At 45.0% G+C, this 22,493-nt stretch overlaps 1 protein-coding gene across 1 annotated transcript in view; it reads left to right on the forward strand.

The window, feature by feature from the left end:
- LOC135518936 (interferon alpha/beta receptor 1a-like) overlaps positions 1 to 22,493 on the forward strand; it is a 31,502-nt gene that overhangs the window by 8,655 nt on the left and 354 nt on the right. The window contains exons 2-9 of the mRNA XM_064943903.1: positions 262 to 388; positions 921 to 1,105; positions 7,687 to 7,847; positions 9,062 to 9,215; positions 9,375 to 9,532; positions 9,680 to 10,002; positions 20,470 to 20,526; positions 21,523 to 22,493. The exon at positions 21,523 to 22,493 is cut by the window's right edge and continues 354 nt beyond it. Coding sequence (XP_064799975.1) covers positions 262 to 388; positions 921 to 1,105; positions 7,687 to 7,847; positions 9,062 to 9,215; positions 9,375 to 9,532; positions 9,680 to 10,002; positions 20,470 to 20,488 — 1,127 coding nt within the window. The 3' untranslated portion in view covers positions 20,489 to 20,526; positions 21,523 to 22,493. The remainder of the gene's footprint in view (positions 1 to 261; positions 389 to 920; positions 1,106 to 7,686; positions 7,848 to 9,061; positions 9,216 to 9,374; positions 9,533 to 9,679; positions 10,003 to 20,469; positions 20,527 to 21,522) is intronic.

The following is a 22,493-nucleotide window of genomic DNA, read 5'->3' on the forward strand; positions in this document are numbered from 1 at the left end:
TTTAAATATGGGATCAATTCCTCTTTTTTTTCGTATATTTCATATTGTCCACTGGACATGTGAATTGGTGGTTGGCTGTGAAGTAGTGATGAAATGCAAAGCCTAAAGTATGCAAATGTTGAGGCTATTTTAACTTCAAAGTTGCTGCAGAATCAGTTGATTCTATCCAACTCCCATCATGTAACATGTAAACAACACGGTACCAAACAGTGAAGAACTATTCAGTGACCCGGTCTGCCTGTCTGACTCTCTGTGTTCCAGTGCTTGCAGAGCTGCCTCAACCTCAGAACCTGACTCTGCTCACACTGAACACACAGTATGTACTGACGTGGAACTGGGACCAGACGACCACAGGCAACTCTGTTACCTTCACTGTAGAGTACATGGCGTAAGTCACCAGCTGCACTCACACCACCCCCGCAGACCCCCCCTCCATGTCACATACTGTATTTCACCTCCCCCCTCCATGTCACATACTGTATTTCACCTCCCCCCTCCATGTCACATACTGTAGTTCACCTCCCCCCTCCATGTCACATACTGTAGTTCACCTCCCCCTCCATGTCACATACTGTAGTTCACCTCCCCCTCCATGTCACATACTGTAGTTCACCTCCCCCCTCCATGTCACATACTGTAGTTCACCTCCCCCCTCCATGTCACATACTGTAGTTCACCTCCCCCCTCCATGTCACATACTGTAGTTCACCTCCCCCCTCCATGTCACATACTGTAGTTCACCTCCCCCCTCCTACATGTCACATACTGTAGTTCACCTCCTACATGTCACATACTGTAGTTCACCTCCTTCACCCAAACAGTGACTGAGACAGTGACCCAAACAGTGACATGAGAGTCATGATCTAGTATTAGGCCAAGACTGCCTCTCATCACTGACCCTCTCGCTCGCTCCCCAACAGGAAGTACAAGATGAAGATGAAGAAGAAGAACTGGAGCTGTGTGTGTGAAAGGACCACACGTACCCGCTGTGACCTCACAGGTTCTGATCTGCGCTACCTGGGCGTGTACGTGCTCCGAGTCCGAGCCAGCGCAGACGGAGTCAACTCACACTGGGTCAACAAAGACTTCTGCCCTGATAAAAACGGTGAGCGGAATGGCAGAAGGCAGACAGACTTGGGCACAGATGGAAAAATAAACTCAATGAGATACAGTAACTGTTAACATGACCCCAATTTTCACCACAATACGAGGCAGGATACTTGTCCAAGCATGTATTTACTGTAGCAAAAATGACTAACTCATTTTTGACCAAATGAGCAGTTACTGCCAGTTTTGATTGGTAGGACAGTAATAGTACAATTACTGCAATAATGTTGTTGGTGATTTTTCTAGATGCTCACTTTCTATCGACTTGTCAAAGGCCTTAGACACTATTGACCATGCCCTGCTGTTGAATAGACTACATAAAGGTTTAAGTGTCGATGCATTGTATTGGTTCCAAAACTACCTTTCTGACAGAACAGTGTGTAGCACTGCAGGGTATGGAATCTGAGTTTCGAAGGCTTACGATAGGCGTCCCCCAGGGCTCCACTTTAGGTCCGATCTTTTTTTACACTATATAAATTACATAGGGAAGACTGACTCTGCAAATCTCCATCTGTATGCTGATGACACAATGACTTATTCTTGCACATCTAATATTGAGATCGCTTTTCTGGACTTATAGTTGGCTTTTGATGTTATTCAGAGACATCTTTTCAAATTGAAGCTTGTGCATTTTTTCTCTTATATTTAGCAGATGGAGTCACTTTCAGATTTTAACTATGAAAGGCCAGCAAATTGATAGGGTCACCTCCTATAAGTATCTTGGGAATTAGTTGGATGAAAAGCTGAATTTTAAACAGCACATTGATAACATTGACGAAGAAACTGTAGTTGCAATTGGTTCTCTATTTTAGGAACAAATCTTGCTTTTCAATGTCTGTCAAATTATCTTGTTCAAAGCACTTTGTTATCGGTCCTCGATTATGGTGATATCTATATGCAGGCCTCCACAAGTACCTTAAACTCTGGACACAGTGTATCATGGTGCTTTAAGATTCAAAACAAATGCTACATCAATTACCCATGGTGCAATGTACCTCTCTCTCCACCAGGAGGCTAACGCACTGGTACACTGTTGTGTACAAAGCATTGATGGGACAACTCCCTTTGTATCTCTATTCGTCGCTGACCAGATCAGTCTTCCTTCACAGTCGCTGCTGTCCTTGTCTATTCCTAAGGCTAGGCATGAGGTGGGGAAGGCTAGGCATGAGGTGGGGAAGGCTAGGCATGAGGTGGGGAAGGCTAGGCATGAGGTGGGGAAGGCTAGGCATGAGGTGGGGAAGGCTAGGCATGAGGTGGGGAAGGCTAGGCATGAGGTGGGGAAGGCTAGGCATGAGGTGGGGAAGGCTAGGCATGAGGTGGGGAAAGCAATATTTTTCCCCATAATGCCTTCATCCTGGAATATGCTTTGAAAGATATTAACATTATGGGAGTTAGTGTCTTTGCCTGTTTTTAAGACGCTGATCGACGACACTCTTTGTGATAGCTGCATTTGTTTCTAATCTTCAAATATTGACACTGCTCAAAAGAATAAAGGGAACACTAAAATAACACATCCTAGATCTGAATAAATGAAATATTCTTATTAAATACTTTTTTCTTTACATAGTTAAATGTGCTGACAACAAAATCACACAAATTATCAATGGAAATCAAATTTATCAACCCATGGAGGTCTGGATTTGGAGTCACACTCAAAATTAAAGTGGGAAACCACACTACAGGCTGATCCAACTTTGATGTAATGTCCTTAAAACAAGTCAAAATGAGGCTCATTAGTGTGTGTGGCCTCCACGTGCCTGTATGACCTCCCTACAACGCCTGGGCATGCTCCTGATGAGGTGGCGGATGGTCTCCTGAAGAATCTCCTCCCAGACCTGGACTAAAGCATCCGCTAACTCCTGGACAGTCTGGTGCAACGTGGCGTTGGTTGATGGAGCGAGACATGATGTCCCAGATGTGCTCAATTGGATTCAGGTCTGGGGAACTGGTGGGCCAGTCCATAGCATCAATGCCTTCCTCTTGCAGGAACTGCTGACACACTCCAGCCACATGAGGTCTAGCATTGTCTTGCATTAGGAGGAACCCAGGGCCAACCGCACCAGCATATGGTCTCACAAGGGGTCTGGGGATCTCATCTCGGTACCTAATGGCAGTCAGGCTACCTCTGGCGAGCACATTGAGGACTGTGCGCCCCCCCCCCCCCCCAAAGAAATGCCACCCCACACCATGACTGACCCACCGCCAAACCGGTCATGCTGGAGGATGTTGCAGGCAGCAGAACGTTCTCCACAGCGTCTCCAGAATGTCACGTCTGTCACATGTGCTCAGTGTGAACCTGCTTTCATCTGTGAAGAGCACAGGGCGCCAGTGGCGAATTTGCCAGTCTTTGTGTTCTCTGGCAAATGCCAAACGTCCTGCACGGTGTTGGGCTGTAAGCACATCGGGCCCTCATACCACCCTCATGGAGTCTGTTTCTGACCGTTTGAGCAGACACATGCACATTTGTGGCCTGCTGGAGGTCATTTTGCAGGTCTCTGGCAGTGCTCCTCCTTGCACAAATGCGGAGGTAGCGGTCCAGCTGCTGGGTTGTTGCCCTCCTACGGCCTCCTCCACATCTCCTGATGTACTGGCCTGTGTCCTTGTAGCGCCTCCATGCTCTGGACACTACGCTGACAGACACAGCAGCTCGCATTGATGTGCCATCCTGGATGAGCTGCACCACTACCTGAGCCACTTGTGTGGGTTGTAGACTCCGTCTCATGCTACCACTAGAGTGAAAGCACCGCCAGCATTCAAAAGTGACCAAAACATCAGTCAGGAAGCATAGGAACTGAGAAGTGGTCTGTGGTCACCACCTGCAGAACCACTCCTTTATTGGAAGTGTCTTGCTAATTGCCTATAATTTCCACCTGTTATCTATTCCATTTGCACAACAGCATGTGAAATGTATTGTCAGTGTTGCTTCCTAAGTGGACAGTTTTTTTTATTTCACAGAAGTGGGATTGACTTGGAGTTACATTGTGTTGTTTAAGTGTTCCCTTTTAAAGAGAGACCTAAGACAACACCATAGCAAGGCAGCAACACATGACAACACGGCATGGTGGCAACATAACTTGGTAGCAACACAAAACATGGTACAAACATTATTGGGCACAGACAACAGCACAAAGGGCAAGAAGGTAGAGACAACAATAAATCATACAAAGCAGCCACAACTGTCAGTAAGAGTGTCCCTGATCGAGTCTTTTTGAATGAAGAGATTGAGAACTGTCCCGTGTGAGTGTTTGTTGCTGCAGCTAATGACTGGAAAGTGCTGCAAACTGAAAAGAGGATCGACTCAGGGATGCGTATGCTTTGGACCTTTTATCAGAATGTGACTGGCAGAACAAGTGTTGTATGTGGAGGATGAGGGCTGCAGTAGATATCTCAGATAGGGGGGAGTTAGGCTTAAGAGGGTTTTATAAATCAGCATCAACCAGTAGGTTTTGTGACGTGTATACAGAGATGGCCAGTTTACAGAGGAGTGTATCCTATAAGGAGCATTGGTGGCAAATATGATGGTCTGAATGGTAAAGAACATCTAGCTGCTCGAGAGCACCCTTACCTGCCGATCTATAAATTCTGTCTCCGTAATCTAGCGCGGGTAGGATTGTCATCTGAATCAGGGTTAGTTTGGCAGCTGGGGCGAAAGAGGAGCGATTACAATAAATCTAGACTTGGTTTCCTCTAACTTTAGCCTGCAGCTTTGATATGTGCAGAGCACAGTGCACCATTTAGCCATACTCCGAAGTACTTGTTTTGAAGTGACTACCTCAAGCGTTAAACCTTCAGAGGTCGTAATCACACCGGTGGGAAGAGGGGCATTCTTCTTACCAAACCACATGACCTTTTGTTCTGAACACCTCCAAAACAAGGTTACGGTCAGAGAAAGCTTGTTGTAGAGCATTTAACACAAAATCCGGGGAGGGGCTATCTGAGTATAAGACTATCATCTGCATATAAATGGATTAGAGAGCTTCCTTCTGCCTGAGCTATGTTGTTAATGTACATTTTTGAAGAGCGTAGGGTCTAGGATCGAGCCTTGGGGTACTCCCTTGGTGACCGGCAGTGGCTGAGACAGCAGATGTTCTGACTTTATACACTGCACTATTTGAGAGAGAGTCAGTAAACGAGGCCAAAGACCCCTCAGAGACACCGATCCACCTTAGCTGACCCACAAGACCGTATCAAAAGCTTTGGCCAAGTCAATAAAAATAGCAGAACAACATTGCTTAGAATCAAGGGCAATGGTGATGTCATTGAGGACCTTTTTTTAAGGTTGCAGTGACCCATCCATAACCTGAGCGGAAACCAGATTGTATAACCGAGAGAATACTATTGACATCAAGAAAGCCAGTCAGTTGATTATCGACAAGTTTTTCCATCACTTTTGATTAAACAGGGCAAAATAAAAAATTGGCCTATAACAGTTAGGATCAGCCTGATCTCCCCCTTTTTAAATAAAGGATTTACTGTGGCTCCCATCAAAGCAATGGGAACCTCCACAGAAAGGAGATGCAGGCTTGGCAATGATAGGTGTAAGAACCTTTTTTTTTTTTTTTAAAGAAATGGTCTAATCCATCTGACTCACGTTTTCTTGGGGGTCAAGTTTAAGGAATTCCTTTAGCACCACGGACTTAGTGACTGCCTGCAGGGAGAGACTGTGTAGCGGGGCAGGGGAAAGAGAGGGAGAAGCATCGGGGATAGTTGCATTAGAAGGGGTGGGAGATGAGGAAATGTTGGACGGGCAGGGAGGCATGGCTGAGTCAAATAGGAACCCTGACTTAATGAAATGGTGATTTAAAAAAAAAAAAACTCAGCCATGTTCTTGTCAGTAACAACCAAATCAACATTAAGGGACAGGCGGTTGTGAGGAGGCAGGTTTATTCTCCAGGTCTTTAACTGTTTTCCAGAACTTCTTGGTGTTAGACCCACAGAGCTAGAACTGCTCCTTTTAAGTAACTAACATTGGCCTTCCGGATAGCCTGAGTGCACTTATTTCTCATTTGCCTGAACGAGAGCCAGTCAGCCTGAGTATGTGTGTGCTGAGCCTTTCGCCAAATGCAATTCTTGAGGTGGAGTAACTCTGCCAGATCGCGGTCGAAACAGGGGCTGAACTTTTTTTTTTCTGTAATTCTCATTTTCTTTATGGGGGCGTGTTTGTTAACAATACCATTGAAAATATCAAAAAAGAAGGTCCAAGCGCCTTCGACAGAGGGGATCAAGCTGTCTCTATACCATTTTACAGATATTGTTAGTATGACAATTCCCAGATGTGGTCCTAAATTTGCCGAAGTATACACGCAGAGGACACTATTTCCGTACTTTAGGGCCCATAATGCAATTCCTCAAAAAAGGGGGTGTGGCTTCACAACATTTTCAGATTTGATGTATTTGGTGGAAAATATGCAGCCGAGGTCTGACGAGAGAGGATACAAATGCATTGCTTTAACTAATTATGACAAATGTTGAGTAATGTCATAAAGTAATTACTTTTCAAATAAGTTACACATTTTGTTAGCTACGCTATCCTTACGAACCACATAGCATATTACAGCAGTATGTACCGGTATGTTAGCTAGCTACCTAATGTTAGTTGGCTACTAATACATTGGACTTGCCAGTATAGCAACTATATGCTATTTAATTTAGTTGTGTAGTCTTAGTGTGTTTTCAGTGGACATCGTTAATTCGCTCTGGTGATCTTTAAAAAATATTATTATAATAATTTAAAAAGCATGATTAAATTGTTGCCAGCAGCACAGTTGGTTACCAACACTCTGGATAACATGAAACCAGCCTAACCAGCTCTGCTAGGGCGAGTAAAATGGTCAGAGTGAAGTGTTTTCTCATTTGTGTCTGGATGTAGCTAGCAAGCTAGCCAACATTAGCCAGTTACAACGGCAGCCAAGCACCCAAGCTAAGGTCAGAACACTTGGATCAACCCTAGCCCTCCACCAGAGCGTCCAGTGTGCGCTCTGAACGCTTATGAACAGATAATCTGACAACACTCTGAATTTACGCCCAGAGCGTGCTCTGCCACTCCCAGATTGAATTTAAGAACACGGCCGAAGTTGTATGATGTCCGAGCTAATAATTTGTTATTCTAACAATCGAGCAAGCGGTTGCAAAGCAACAGCATCAACTTCCGGGATAGACGGGTGAAGCACTAGTATGCTCAACTGAAAGAATACCGTTTAGTTTACAGTATAATAAAATTAAAAAATAGTATGTAGTGTATATACAGTATGTTAGTGTGGGTATTTGAACACAGCTTTTTTTATTTTTCTGTAATATTTTCTGTACACGCTATTTCCCTGTTTTGCCTTCTTGTCAGGTCGCCCCTCACAAATTAGGCTTTTAACCTCAATGGGTCTTACCTGGTTAAATAAATTGAAAATATAACTCACACACAGCGACACGCCAACACGCACAGCCACGCTCACACACAACTAGCACAGAGACCGTTAATCGGTCCTTCACCAAGAATCATTCCCAGGACTCTGGAGTTGCCTGTATGGCAACTGTTGATTATTAGTGAGTTTATTTTAGGTCTTATCTGTTCTTCCCCCTGTCTAGCTTCATTGGGCCCACCGTCCAGGGTGGAGATGGTTCCTGTGGGGAACGTGCTGGACGTGACCATCTCTGACCCCCTGACCAGCACCCAGCACTCCATGAGGAAACACGTCCTCTACCTGTACTACCGCATCCTGTACTGGAGCCGCTCTGATGACCCTCAGGTACTGGCACAAACTTCTGCCTTGTTTTGTGGCCTCTAACGACTCCTGGGCCTCCTCTCAGTAACCCTGGGACTGCTGTCACCTGGGCCTCCCCTCAGTAACCCTGGGACTGCTGTCTCCTGGGCCTCCCCTCAGTAACCCTGGGACTGCTGTCACCTGGGCCTCCCCTCAGTAACCCTGGGACTGCTATCACCTGGGCCTCCCCTCAGTAACCCTGGGACTGCTGTCACCTGGGCCTCCCCTCAGTAACCCTGGGACTGCTGTCTCCTGGGCCTCTCCTCAGTAACCCTGGGACTGCTGTCACCTGGGCCTCCCCTCAGTAACCCTGGGACTGCTGTCACCTGGGCCTCCCCTCAGTAACCCTGGGACTGCTATCACCTGGGCCTCCCCTCAGTAACCCTGGGACTGCTGTCACCTGGGCCTCCCCTCAGTAACCCTGGGACTGCTGTCACCTGGGCCTCCCCTCAGTAACCCTGGGACTGCTGTCACCTGGGCCTCCCCTCAGTAACCCTGGGACTGCTGTCTCCTGGGCCTCTCCTCAGTAACCCTGGGACTGCTATCACCTGGGCCTCCCCTCAGTAACCCTGGGACTGCTGTCACCTGGGCCTCCCCTCAGTAACCCTGGGACTGCTGTCTCCTGGGCCTCCCCTCAGTAAACCTGGGACTGCTATCACCTGGGCCTCCCCTCAGTAAACCTGGGACTGCTATAAAATACCAGAAGCTACAACATGGTGTAACACTAAACAATAAACTTAAAGATAGGAACAAAAGTGTGTTCTAATACGGCTTTCAATGCAGGTAACTGGTTGGTGCTCTGTATTCTAGAAGGTTTTGAAGTGTTCTATATTCAGATTAAATGCAAAGTTGTCGTTCCATGTTCTCTGGAACTCTTCCAGTTGAAACCACATCAATAACCCTTCTGCTGTGTCCCTGTGTTACCCATCTGCTCTGGTGTATGATTTATAGATCATCTCTATATCCCAAACCTTTCCTGGAGTACCCCCAACTGTTCCACTTTTTGAGACGTATTCAGGACTAGCACGTCTGATTCAACTTGTGAAGGGCTTGATGATGAGTTCAACACTAGAATCCCATGTGCTCCTACTGGAATGGGTGAAATAAGTGGAACGTCTGGGGGGGGGGGTGTAGTGCAAGAGAGGGCAGCGTATCCCAACCCTGTCTGATTTTATAACGTGTTCTTATTGGATGTTCAGGGTCTGAAGCCTAAAGTGTTGGACTCGAGCAACAACCTGGTGACGCTGCCTGAGCTGGAGGCCTGGACGTGGTACTGTGTCATGATCCAGTCTCGCTACGACTACTACAACAAGACTAGCAGCTACACAGAACCCCGGTGCATGCAGACGGAGGGTAGGAATGAACACTTCACACTAAAGGCTTGGAGATTGGTTTCCAAATTGCTTGACAAATTACCGACCTGTATAATGTGTGTAGAGATGCCAGAGAGTGTGTTTTCACAGGAGTAATTGCATAATAAGGCCACTAAAGTGTGACTGTTCTCGTCCTCAGGTGACACCCCGTACGGGCAGATCTTCCTGTACTTCCTGGTCTCCATGATGGTGTGTTTCCTGCTCGTGTTGCTTTCCTGCTACGCCTTCATTAGGTTCTACAGAGTCCTCAAAAACACCTTTTACCCCTCTATCCAGCTGCCTGCACACATCCAGGAGGTAGGCGTCAAACGCTTACTCAACAGTAAACAGCATAACAGTAGTATCCAGGTGTACCGTCCATCCTCTTGGTTGGTGGGTGTGTCTGTGTTTAAGGGTGGTTGGGAATAAGTAATGACAATTTATCTTTCTCTTCCCCTCTCCCAGTACCTCTGTGACTCCTCCCCCGGCTCCGACATGCCCCGCCTCCTCACTGCTGATTCAGAGGCGGAGCTGTGCTGTGATAAGCTGACCATCTGTCCTGAGGTGGTGCTACTGGAGATGCACGTCCCTCCTCCCCTCACAGCGCCCCCCTCAGAGCTGGAGCAGGACAGCGACAGGCACATCTGTCAGGACAGCGGAGACTCTGGGATCTGCTCCACAGAGGGAGGCTCCAGCCAGCAGGGTTGTAGTTGTGGGGAGCCAATCAGGACAGACCAGGAGGTGGATTCCTGGCAGACACTGGCACAGGCCAAGATGGAGGAGATGGGGTGAGACGTCATGTCATGAAAATCCAATATTTTTGGAAACTTGTCTGTTGACATGTTTAACATTTAGAAACATGCATAAAAATTGTCCAGATTTGGTATGGAGGCCCATTGACTTTGAGATATCTAAAAGACCGCAGTCCAACTTTCTTTTCTATGACTTTGGTATAGAAGCTGTTCAGGGTCGTGTTGGTTCCAGACGCGGTGCACTGTGGTTGCTCGAGTCTTTCACAACATCAGCAACTTGGGGACTTGCGCTTGACACCGCCTGGTATATTGGTCCTGGATGGCAGGGAGCTCTGCCCGAGTGATGGACTGGGCTGTACGCACCCCGCGTTGTATAGCCTGGCGGTCGGGTGGCTTGTAGTTGCTTTTCCAAGCGGTAATGCAGCCAGTCAAGATTATTTCGATGGTGCAGCTGTAGAACAGCCTCCTGAGGTGTAGAGGTGCCGTCATGCCCTCTTATCAACTGTGTGTATGGACCTTAAGTTCTTAGTGATTTGGACACTGAGGAACTTGAAGCTCTCGACCTGCTTCACTACCGCCCCATTGATGTGGATGGGGGTGTGTGTTCGCCCCTCCGTTTCCTCTAGTCCACGATCAGTGTCTTCCTGTGTCTTGCTGACGTTGAGGGAGAGGTTGTTGTCCCTACACTACACAACCAGGTTTCTGAACTCAGCCCTATAGGCTGCCTCTTTGTCCTAAGTGATAAGTCTTACCACCGTCGTGTCGTCAGCAAACTTGGTGTTAGACTCGTGCGCGGCCATGCAGTCATGGGTGAACAGGGAATACAGGAGGGGACTAAGCACACAGCCCTGCGGGGCCCCCGTGTTGATGGTCAGTGTGTTGGATGTGTTGTTGCCTACCCTCACCACCTGGGGGCAGCCCATCAGAAAGTCCAGGATCCAGTTGCAGAGGGAGGTGTTCAAACCCAGGGTCCTGAGCTTGGTGGTTAGCTTGGAAGGGACTATGGTTTTGATGGCTGAGCTGTAGTCAATGAATAGCATTCTTACATAGGTACTCCTTCTGTCCAGGTGGGTGAGGGCAGTATGGAGTGCAATAGATACTGAATCATCTGTGGATCTGTTGGGGCGGTATGCAAATTGGAGTGGGTCCAGGGTCTGGGAGGATGCTGTTGATGTGAGACATGACCAACCTTTCAAAGCATTTCATGGCTATAGATGTGAGTGCTACGGGGTGATTTGCCAGCTGGCCAGTGCAAACTCTGAGGATGTGGACTGATATTCCATCTGGCCCCGCGGCCTTGTGAATGTTAACCTGTTTGAAGGTCTTACATTGACTACGGAGAGCAAGATCATACATTGGTACTGAACAACTGGGGCTCTCATGCATGGTTCTGTGTTGCTTACCTCAAAGCGAGCATAAAGGCATTTAGCTCCTTTGGTAAGCTTACGTCGCTGGGCATGTCGCGGCTGGGTGGATTACAAACGGTGTGCAAGTTTTTTTGTTTTTTTACTTTTAAAATCATTAATTAGTTTGTTCTTTATGGAATCTGAAATCAAGGAAAGTGTCATTTTTTTCTTATTATTTGACTTCATCTTTGTTTTGAAAGGTGCTTTGGTCCAACTGTTACTGGTTGGACCCCTGAGTCTTAAACAAGAACTGAATCCCTGAAGGTCTATATTTATTGATGTCTCTCTTTCTGATGGTTTGTTTTCTGAGGTGAAACTCCCCTGTGGAACAAATTAATCTTAGAGGTTTTGCACTATTCATACCAAATTTTGTCAAAGTTAAATTATCAGCATCATTTGGGATAAAAAGTGACATAAAACAAAATGCATCTAACAAAACCATACATTACATCTGTCAAAGCCTCAAACATAGCCAATGCAAATGTTTGTCTATGCTTTATCATACCTAGCTGACATCTGACGCAGCATTATAGTTACATACTGTAGGTTTAAAAAGTAGTCCTGGTGAGTCTTGTGCACAAACAATTGTCGCATTTTACAGTAACACACCTTCTCATTCAAGTTTTTTTTTTTTCACTGTTTTCTACATTGTAGAATAATAGTAAAGACATAAACTATGAAATAACACATATGGAATCATGTAGTAACCAAAAAAGTGTTAAATACAAATCAAAATATATTTTAGATTCTTCAAAGTAGCCACCATTTACCTTGATGCCAGGTCATCTGATGCAGCATTCCATCACTCTCCTTCATCAAATAGCTCTTACACAGCCTGGAGGTGTGTTTTTTGGGTCATTGTTCTGTTGAAAAACAAATGATAGTCCCACTAAGCGCAAACCAGATGGGATGGCGTTTTGCTGCAAAATGCTGTGGTAGCCATGCTGTTGAAGTGTGCCTTAAATTCTAGGACATATTACCACCAGTCTAATGTCCATTGCCTGTGTTTTTTGGCCCAAGCATGTCTCTTCTTCTTATTGGTGTCCTTTAGTAATGGTTTCTTTGCAGCAATTTGACCATGAAGGCCTGATTCATGCAGTCTCCTCTGAAAAGTTGATGTTGAGATGTCTGTTACTTGAACTCTGAAGCATTAATTTGGGCTGCAATCTGAGGTGCAATTAACTCTAATGAATTTATCCTCTGGGTCTTCCTTTCCTGTGACGGTCCTCATGAGAGCCAGTTTCATCATAGCGCTTGAGGCATCTCTATAGCAGAACAGGGCATCTCTATAGCAGAACAGGGCATCTCTATAGCAGAACAGGGCATCTCTATAGCAGAACAGGGCATCTCTATAGCAGAACAGGGCATCTCTATAGCAGAACAGGGCATCTCTCTCACGTATTGCTCTACAAGTCGGTACTGATCTGGATTCTCTCACGTCCTGCTCTACATGTCGGTACCGGTCTGGTTTCGGCAAGAGAGCTGCGAGTGATTCATATGTCTAATTTTGAGTATAAATCAACCACAGGAATTTTGATGCTATTCATTTCACACACCTTCCACAACAGCTTTCTCATGTGTTGAAGTGTACTACCGCTCCAGGCAGACTAAAAAGTCTCAGTTTCTTATGTTGGTGTAATGTTTTAGTTGTCCTCCACGTCTGCTTATTACTGCACTATAGCATCCAACATTACTGTGATTACTGTGATGCTGAAGTACAACGTGAAACGCGACATGATTCTGGTTCTCAGCATCTGCTACGCTACCCAGACCTCACAACGTGACCGTGCAGTGAACACTCCATACATCCTGAGATTGGACCACTCCCAGACATCCAGGACAACGATACAAGGTGGCGTTAGAGGAAGAGGCCCTAAACATTTTAAAAGACTCCAGCCACACAAGTCATATATGGCACGCGGTACCGGAGTGCCAAGTCTGGGACCAAAAATGCTCCTGTAAAGTTTTTACCCCCGAGCCATAAATCAAATCAAATTTATTTATATAGCCCTTCGTACATCAGCTGATATCTCAAAGTGCTGTACAGAAACCCAGCCTAAAACCCCAAACAGCAAGCAATGCAGGTGTAGAAGCACGGTGGCTAGGAAAAACTCCCTAGAAAGGCCAAAACCTAGGAAGAAACCTAGAGAGGAACCAGGCTATGTGGGGTGGCCAGTCCTCTTCTGGCTGTGCCGGGTAGAGATTATAACAGAACATGGCCAAGATGTTCAAATGTTCATAAATGACCAGCATGGTCGAATAATTATAATAATAATAATAAGGCAGAACAGTTGAAACTGGAGCAGCAGCACGGCCAGGTAGTCCTGGGGCATGGTCCTAGGGCTCAGGTCCTCCGAGAGAGAGAAAGAAAGAGAATTAGAGAGAGCATATGTGGGGTGACCAGTCCACTTCCGGCTGTGCCGGGTGGAGATTATAACAGAACATGGCCAAGATGTTCAAATGTTCATAAATGACCAGCATGGTCGAATAATAATAATAAGGCAGAACAGTTGAAACTGGAGCAGCAGCACGGCCAGGTGGACTTGGGACAGCAAGGAGTCATCATGTCAGGTAGTCCTGGGGCATGGTCCTAGGGCTCAGATCCTCCGAGAGAGAGAAGGAGAGAATTAGAGAACGCACACAGGACACCGAATTGGACAGGAGAAGTACTCCAGATATAACAAACTGACCCCAGCCCCCCAACACATAAACTACTGCAGCATAAATACTGGAGGCTGAGACAGGAGGGGTCAGGAGACACTGTGGCCCCATCCGAGGACACACCCGGACAGGGCCAAACAGGAAGGATATAACCCCACCTACTTCGCCAAAGCACAGCCCCCACACCACTAGAGGGATATCTTCAACCACCAACTTACCATCCTGAGACAAAGCTGAGTATAGCCCGCAAAGATCTCCACCATGGCACAACCCAAGGGGGGGCGCCAACCCAGACAGGATGACCACATCAGTGAATCAACCCACTCAGGTGACGCACCCCTTCCAGGGATGGCATGAGAGAGCCCCAGTAAGCCAGTGACTCAGCCCCTGTAATAGGGTTAGAGGCAGAGAATCCCAGTGGAAAGAGGGGAACCGGCCAGGCAGAAACAGCAAGGGTGGTTCGTTGCTCCAGAGCCTTTCCGTTCACCTTCCCACTCCTGGGCCAGACTACACTCAATCATATGACCCACTGAAGAGATGAGTCTTCAGTAAAGACTTAAAGGTTGAGACCGAGTTTGCGTCTCTGACATGGGTAGGCAGACCGCTCCATAAAAATGGAGCTCTATAGGAGAACGCCCTGCCTCCAGCTGTTTGCTTAGAAATTCTAGGGACAATTAGGAGGCCTGCGTCTTGTGACCGTAGCGTACGTGTAGGTATGTACGGCAGGACCAAATCAGAGAGATCGGTAGGAGCAAGCCCATGTAATGCTTTGTAGGTTAGCAGTAAAACCTTGAAATCAACCCTTGCTTTGACAAGAAGCCAGTGTAGGGAGGGAAGCACTGGAGTAATATGATCAAATTTTTGGGGGTTCTAGTCAGGATTCCAGCAGCCATATTTAGCACTAACTGAAGTTTATTTAGTGATTTATCCGGGTAGCCGGAAAGTAGAGCATTGCAGTAGTCTAACCTAGAAGTGACAAAAGCATGGATTAATTTTTCTGCATCATTTTTGGACAGAAAGTTTCTGATTTTTGCAATGTTACGTAGATGGAAAAAAGCTGTCCTTGAAATGGTCTTGATATGTTCTTCAAAAGAGAGATCAGGGTCCAGAGTAACGCCGAGGTCCTTCACAGTTTTATTTGAGACGACTGTACAACCATTAAGATAAATTGTCAGATTCAACAGAAGATCTCTTTGTTTCTTGGGACCTAGAACAAGCATCTCTGTTTTGTCCGAGTTTAAAAGTAGAAAGTTTGCAGCCATCCACTTCCTTATGTCTGAAACACATGCTTCTAGCAAGGGCAATTTTGGGGCTTCACCATGTTTCATTGAAATGTACAGCTGTGTGTCATCCGCATAGCAGTGAAAGTTAACATTATGTTTTCGAATAACATCCCCAAGAGGTAAAATATATAGTGAAAACAATAGTGGTCACCGAAATGTACAGTTGATTTGTCAGAGGACAAACCATTCAGAGATAAACTGATATCTTTCCGACAGATAAGATCTAAACCAGGCCAGAACTTGTCCGTGTAGACCAATTTGGGTTTCCAATCTCTCCAAAAGAATGTGGTGATCGATGGTATCAAAAGCAGCACTAAGGTCTAGGAGCACGAGGACAGATGCAGAGCCTCGGTCCGATGCCATTAAAATGTCATTTACCACCTTCACAAGTGCCGTCTCAGTGCTATGATGGGGTCTAAAACCAGACTGAAGCATTTCGAATACATTGTTTGTCTTCAGGAAGGCAGTGAGTTGCTGCGCAACAGCCTTTTCTAAAATTTTTGAGAGGAATGGAAGATTCGATATAGATCGATAGTTTTTTATATTTTCTGGGTCAAGGTTTGGCTTTTTCAAGAGAGGCTTTATTACTGCCACTTTTAGTGAGTTTGGTACACATCTGGTGGATAGAGAGCCGTTTATTATGTTCAACATAGGAGGGCCAAGCACAGGAAGCAGCTCTTTCAGTAGTTTAGTTGGAATAGGGTCCAGTATGCAGCTTGAAGGTTTAGAGGTCATGATTATTTTTATCATTGTGTCGAGATATAGTACTAAAACACTTGAGCGTCTCTCTTGATCCTAGGTCCAGGCAGAGTTGTGCAGACTCAGGACAACTGAGCTTTGAACGAATACGCAGATTTAAAGAGGAGTCTGTAATTTGCTTTCTAATAATCATAATTTTTTCCTCAAAGAAGTTCATGAATTTATCACTGCTAAAGTGAAAGTCATACTCTATTGGGGAATGCTGCTTTTTAGTTAGCTTTGCGACAGTATCAAAAAGGAGTTTCGGATTGTTCTTATTTTCCTCAATTAAGCTAGAAAAATAGGATGATCGAGTAGCAGTAAGGGCTCTTCGGTACTGCACGGTACTGTCTTTCCAAGCTAGACGGTAGACTTCCAGTTTGGTGTGGCGCCATTTCCGTTCCAATTTTCTGGAAGCTTGCTTCAGAGCTCGGGTATTTTCTGTGTACCAAGGAGCTAGTTTCTTATGAGAAATGTTTTTAGTTTTTAGGGGTGCAACTGCATCTAGGGTATTGCGCAAGGTTAAATTGAGTTCCTCAGTTAGGTGGTTAACTGATTTTTGTCCTCTGGCGTCATTGGGTAGACAGAGGGAATCTGGAAGGACATCAAGGAATCTTTGTGTTGTCTGTGAGTTTATAGCATGACTTTTGATGTTCCTTGGTTGGTGTCTGAGCAGATTATTTGTTGCAATTGCAAACGTAATAAAATGGTGGTCCGATAGTCCAGGATTATGAGGAAAAACATTAAGATCCACAACATTTATTCCATGGGACAAAACTAGGTCCAGTGTATGACTGTGACAGTGAGTGGGTCCAGAGACATGTTGGACAAAACCCACTGAGTCGATGATGGCTCCGAAAGCCTTTTGGAGTGGGTCTGTGGACTTTTCCATGTGAATATTAAAGTCACCAAAGATTAGAATATTATCTGCTATGACTACAAGGTCCGATAGGAATTCAGGGAACTCAGTGAGGAACGCTGTATATGGCCCAGGAGGCCTGTAAACAGTAGCTATAAAAAGTGATTGAGTAGGCTGCATAGATTTCATGACTAGAAGCTCAAAAGATGAAAACGTCTTTTTTTTTTTTGTAAATTGAAATTTGCTATCGTAAATGTTAGCAACACCTCCGCCTTTGCGGGATGCACGGGGGATATGGTCACTAGTGTAGCCAGGAGGTGAGGCCTCATTTAACACAGTAAATTCATCAGGCTTAAGCCATGTTTCAGTCAGGCCAATCACATCAAGATTATGATCAGTGATTAGTTCATTGACTATAATTGCCTTTGAAGTAAGGGATCTAACATTAAGTAGCCCTATTTTGAGATGTGAGGTATCATGATCTCTTTCAATAATGACAGGAATGGAGGTGGTCTTTATCCTAGTGAGATTGCTCAGGCGAACACCGCCATGTTTAGTTTTGGAGTCGCCAATGACTAGAGTTTTCAATTTGTCAGAGCTAATGGTGGGAAGCTTCGGCGTCTCAGACCCCGTAACGGGAGGAGTAGAGACCAGAGAAGGCTCGGCCTCTGACTCCGACTCGCTGCTTAATGGGGAAAACCGGTTGAAAGTTTCTGTCGGCTGAATGAGCGACACCGGTTGAGCGTTCCTACAGCATTTCCTTCCAGACGCCATGAGAAAGTTGTCCGGCTGCGGGGACTGTGCGAGGGGATTTATATTAACGTTACTATCTGTACTTACTGGTGGCACAGACGCTGTTTCATCCTTTCCTACACTGAAGTTAAGGGGCCTAACGATTGGGTCTGAAGCTGGGGTCGCAGCACAGCTATCCTCGCCGTAAGGCGAGTACAGCGACTGTAATTAGAAGGCATCATGTTAATATTACTACTTAGCTTCGGCTGTTGGAGGTCCTGACTAATCGTGTCCAGATAAAGCGTCCGGAGTGGAAAAGTTGGGGGGGGGGAATATATATATTAAACAGTAATTAAAAAGTAAAAACCGTAAAGTTGTCAGGTAGCAAAAATAGGTTGGCCTCAAAACGCACAGCACAGCAACTCGAAAACAAGTCTGCAAGTTGTGACCGGAAATGACGTCAAAGATTGATAAGACTGCTGAACAGTTCATCAAATGGCTACCCAGTACATTGACCCGCTTGTTATTTTGTTTTAAGCTAACTCTCATGCGCTGACCCTATTCACACTCACTGGACTTTACCCAGTTATACATACTCCACTGACACTCCTTCACACGCACACACACACTACACACTCTACACACACACACACTCTACACACGCTCACACACACTACACACGCTCACATACACAAAACAGGCACACTCGTGCATATTGACGCCACACACACTCTACACACGCTCACATACACACGCTCACATACACACTACACACGCTCACATACACAAAACAGGCACACTCGTGCATATTTTGACTCTACACACGCTCACATACACACGCTCACATACACAAAACAGGCACACTCGTGCATTTTGACGCCACACACACTCACACATGGACACACTTTCACACACGCTGCTGTTACTCTGTTTATTATCTATCCTGATTGCCTAGTCACTTTTAGCCCTACCTACATGTACATATTAGCTAAACTACCTGGTACCCCTGCACATTGATTCGGTACTGGTACTCCTTGTATATTGCCTCGTTTTTTTATTGGTATTTACTTTTTTAATTTTTTTGCAAATTTTTCTTGCATTTTTTAACTAGTATTGGTGAGAGGGCTAGTAAGTAAGCATTTCACGGTAAAGTCTACACCTGTTGTATTTGGCACATGTGACAAATAACATTTTATGAACTTTGATTTGAATCACTCCCGAACCAATCACAATGTCACGTTCAATGTACAAAACACTTTGTGAATACACTCTTAGAAAAAAGCGTTCCAAAAGGTAAAACTCTTTTTGGTTCCGGGTAGAACCCTCTGTGAAAACGGAACACATGGAACACAAACGGGTTCTCCTATGGGGACAGCCGAAGAGCCTTTTCAGTTTCTAGATGGTACACTCTTATGTAAAAAAAAAAAAGGTGCTAAGATCCTTTCTTACTCCGGGACTGTAAAGAGTACATGTTTATTTGAGGAAAACAGAGGAGAGGAGCGACTTCTCTGGGGAGATGGACAACTCTGGCTCATACAGTACGTACTGAGATTGAGGGCAAGGGTCAGATGTCTAACTGGTCCTGGCTGAAGTTCTATCCTTATCAACACGGTGAGGCCAACAGCATCCGTTACCTGGACAATCACACTGTGGCTGTGTCCAAGCTTTTGTTTCAGCCCAGCTCCAACACACCTGATTCTAATAACTGTCGTCTAAAATAAAGACTGTTTGTTGATCATTTGAATCAATTGTATAAGTGCTGGGCTGGAACAAAGCTAGCTGACAACACAGATTAAAAACAGAGCATGCTCACAACTGCCATATGTTGTTGTTCAGAAGGCTGGGGTGTAACCATGACAGCAGATTGTGTTCCTGTGTTACAGTGGCCCTAAAATTGTACATTTGGACAGATTTCCACCAGTCTAATGTCCATTGCCTGTGTTTCTTGGCCCAAGCAAGTCTCTTCTTCTTATTGGTGTCCTTTAGTAGTGGTTTATTCGCAGCAATTAGACCATGAATGTCTGATTCACGCAGTCTCCTCTGAACAGTTGATGTTGAGATGTGACTGTTACTTGAACTCTGAAGCATTTTTTTGGGGCTGCAATCTGAGCGTATCCTCTGCAGCAGAGGTAACTCTGGGTCTGCCTTTCCTGTGTGGTCCTCGTGAGAGCCAGTTTCATCATAGCTCTTGATGGTTTTGCGACTGCACTTGAAGAAACTTTCAAAGTTCTTGAAATGTTCCGCATTGACTGACCTTCATGTCTTAAAGTAATAATGGACTGTAATTTCTCTTTGCTTATTTGAGCTGTTCTTGACATAATATGGACTTGGTATTTTACCAAATAGGGCAACCTTCTGTATTCCACCCCTACCTTGTCACAACACAACTGATTTGCTCAAACGCTTTAAGAAGGAAAGAAATTCCACATTCCAGGTGACTACCTCATGAAGCTGGTTGAGAGAATGCCAAGAGTGTGCATAAAGCTGTCATCAAAGCAAAGGGTGGCTACTTTGAAGAATCTCTCATCTAAAATATATTTTGATTTGTTTAATACTTTTTTGGTTACAACATGATTCCATATGTTTTATTTCAAAGTTGTGATGTCTTCTATTATTCTACAATGTAAAAATAATTAAAATAGAGAACCTTGTATTGAGTAGATGTCATCTTCTGACTGGTACTGTATATCGTTGGGCATGCTGTACATAATGAACATGCTGTAAACTATTGGAGTTGAATTCATATTAAAGAAAGTATCTCTCATCTCACACCCCTTTGCCCCAGGCCTTTTATTGCATACTGACACTACCTTTTCTTCCCCAGATCCATAATGTGGGCTTGACCTCTGTTACATTTGTGAAGGAAACATATTATTCACCAGTGAGTAACAACCACGTGTGGCTGTGAGAGTATGCGCTGCTACATGTACACAACCACAACCACGTGTGGCTGTGAGAGTATGCGCTGCTACATGTACACAGTCACTAACGTTTGGCACTGTGTTCCTGTGTAGCCTGTTTCTTTATCATTAAACACACTGGGGGGGGGGGGGGTGATCGTGAACGTGCTGCAGCAGGGTGAGAATTAGAACAAAACACAATGCAGCGGGTTTTTTTTTTAGAGCGCTTCTTGTCAACGTGACCGAAGGATCAGCCTGGCCTCAGACGAGACGTAACATAGTAACAAAGTTGAATCCGACTTTTTACATCGTTTTTTTGTGCTAACTTGGACCACCATGCTTGAGTTTCCATCTGTATGATCATTTTAACTGTTTCTGTTTCCACAGGTCATCCATTTACTAAAATAGTCAATGTTGCTGTTCTTTATGAGTATGATGTGTAAGTTACGGTTGATATGATTACTTTAAGTCAAACTAAAGTAGGGAGGTTGGTTGTATAATGTGAATGTCTAGCAACCCAAAGGTTGCATGTTTGAATCACATCATAGATAACATTTTAGCTAATTTGCAACTTAGCTTACCATAACTCTTCACCTTAACCTGATCCCCCAGCCCCTAGCCTAGCTAATGTTTTTCTTTTACCCTTTATTTAACTAGGCAAGTCCGTTAAGAACAAATTCTTATTTTCAATGACAGCCTAGGAACAGTGGGTTAACTGCCCGTTCAGGGGCAGAACGACAGAATGTACCTTGTCAGCTCGGGGGTTTGAACTTCCAACCTTCCGGTTACTAGTCCAACACTCTAACCACTAAAATACATTTCAATACGTAGCATATCATACAAATTGCATTTTGAACCATTACATATATGAAATTAACATCTACATATGAATACATACCACACGAAACGTAACATATGATACTCATTTCATTGTTACAGCTTTACGTTTACTATGTTCCGTCTACCCCTGAGTCCAGGTTGGAAGGACCTGTGGAAATAGAGGGGAGAGAGGCTGTCAAGTTCAGGGATGAAGATATGCTATTAAACCCATTTGCATGGGCAGCTTTCCTCTTTGCAAACCAAGGTAAGTTTCCATACTCAAAATAAAATGACAGATTGCTCCACTTGAGCAGTGACTAGACATTTGATTAAAATAAATCCCAACTAAACAAGTGTTACAGGTGAATCTAAAAGCATGCAGTAATGATTGTGTAAACAGTGCATTAGGAAATTATTCAGACCCCTTGACTTTTTCCACATTTTGTTACGTTAGTCTTATTCTAAAATGGATTTAAATGTTTTTTCCCCCTCATCAATCTACACACAATACCCCATAATGACAAAGCAAAAACGATTTGGTATAATTTTGTACAAATGTTGTTGTTGTTTTTTAAACAAAGAACCTTTTACGTAAGTCTTCATACTCTTTACTCAATACTTTGTCGAAGCACCTTTGGCAGCGATCACAACCTCAAGTCTTGCGCATGACACTACAAGCTAGACACACCTGCATTTGGGGAGTTTCTCCCATTCTTCTCTGCAGATCCTCTCAAGCTCTGTCAGGTTGTAAGGGAAGCTTTGCTGCACAGCTATTATCAAGTCTCTCGAGATGTTCGATCCTGTGTCTGGCTGGGCCACTCAAGGACGTTCAGAGACTTGTCCCGAAGACACTCCTGCATTGTCTTGTCTGTGTGCTTAGGGTTTTTATCCTGTTGGGAGGTGAACCTTCGCCCCAGTCTGAGGTCCTGATACTCTGGAGTAGGTTTTCATCAAGGATATCGGGGTGAACAGGCAGTTGCTTGGGTGGTTGATGTCCTTGATTATCTTTTTTGGCCTTCCTGTGACATCGGGTGCTGTAGGTGTCCAAGAGGGCAGGTAGTTGGCCCCCGGTAATGCGTTGTGCAGACCTCCACTACCCTCTGGAGAGCCTTGCGGTTGAGGGCGGAGC

The sequence above is a fragment of the Oncorhynchus masou genome, chromosome 29, assembly GCF_036934945.1.
Source record: "Oncorhynchus masou masou isolate Uvic2021 chromosome 29, UVic_Omas_1.1, whole genome shotgun sequence".
Taxonomy (NCBI): domain Eukaryota; kingdom Metazoa; phylum Chordata; class Actinopteri; order Salmoniformes; family Salmonidae; genus Oncorhynchus; species Oncorhynchus masou.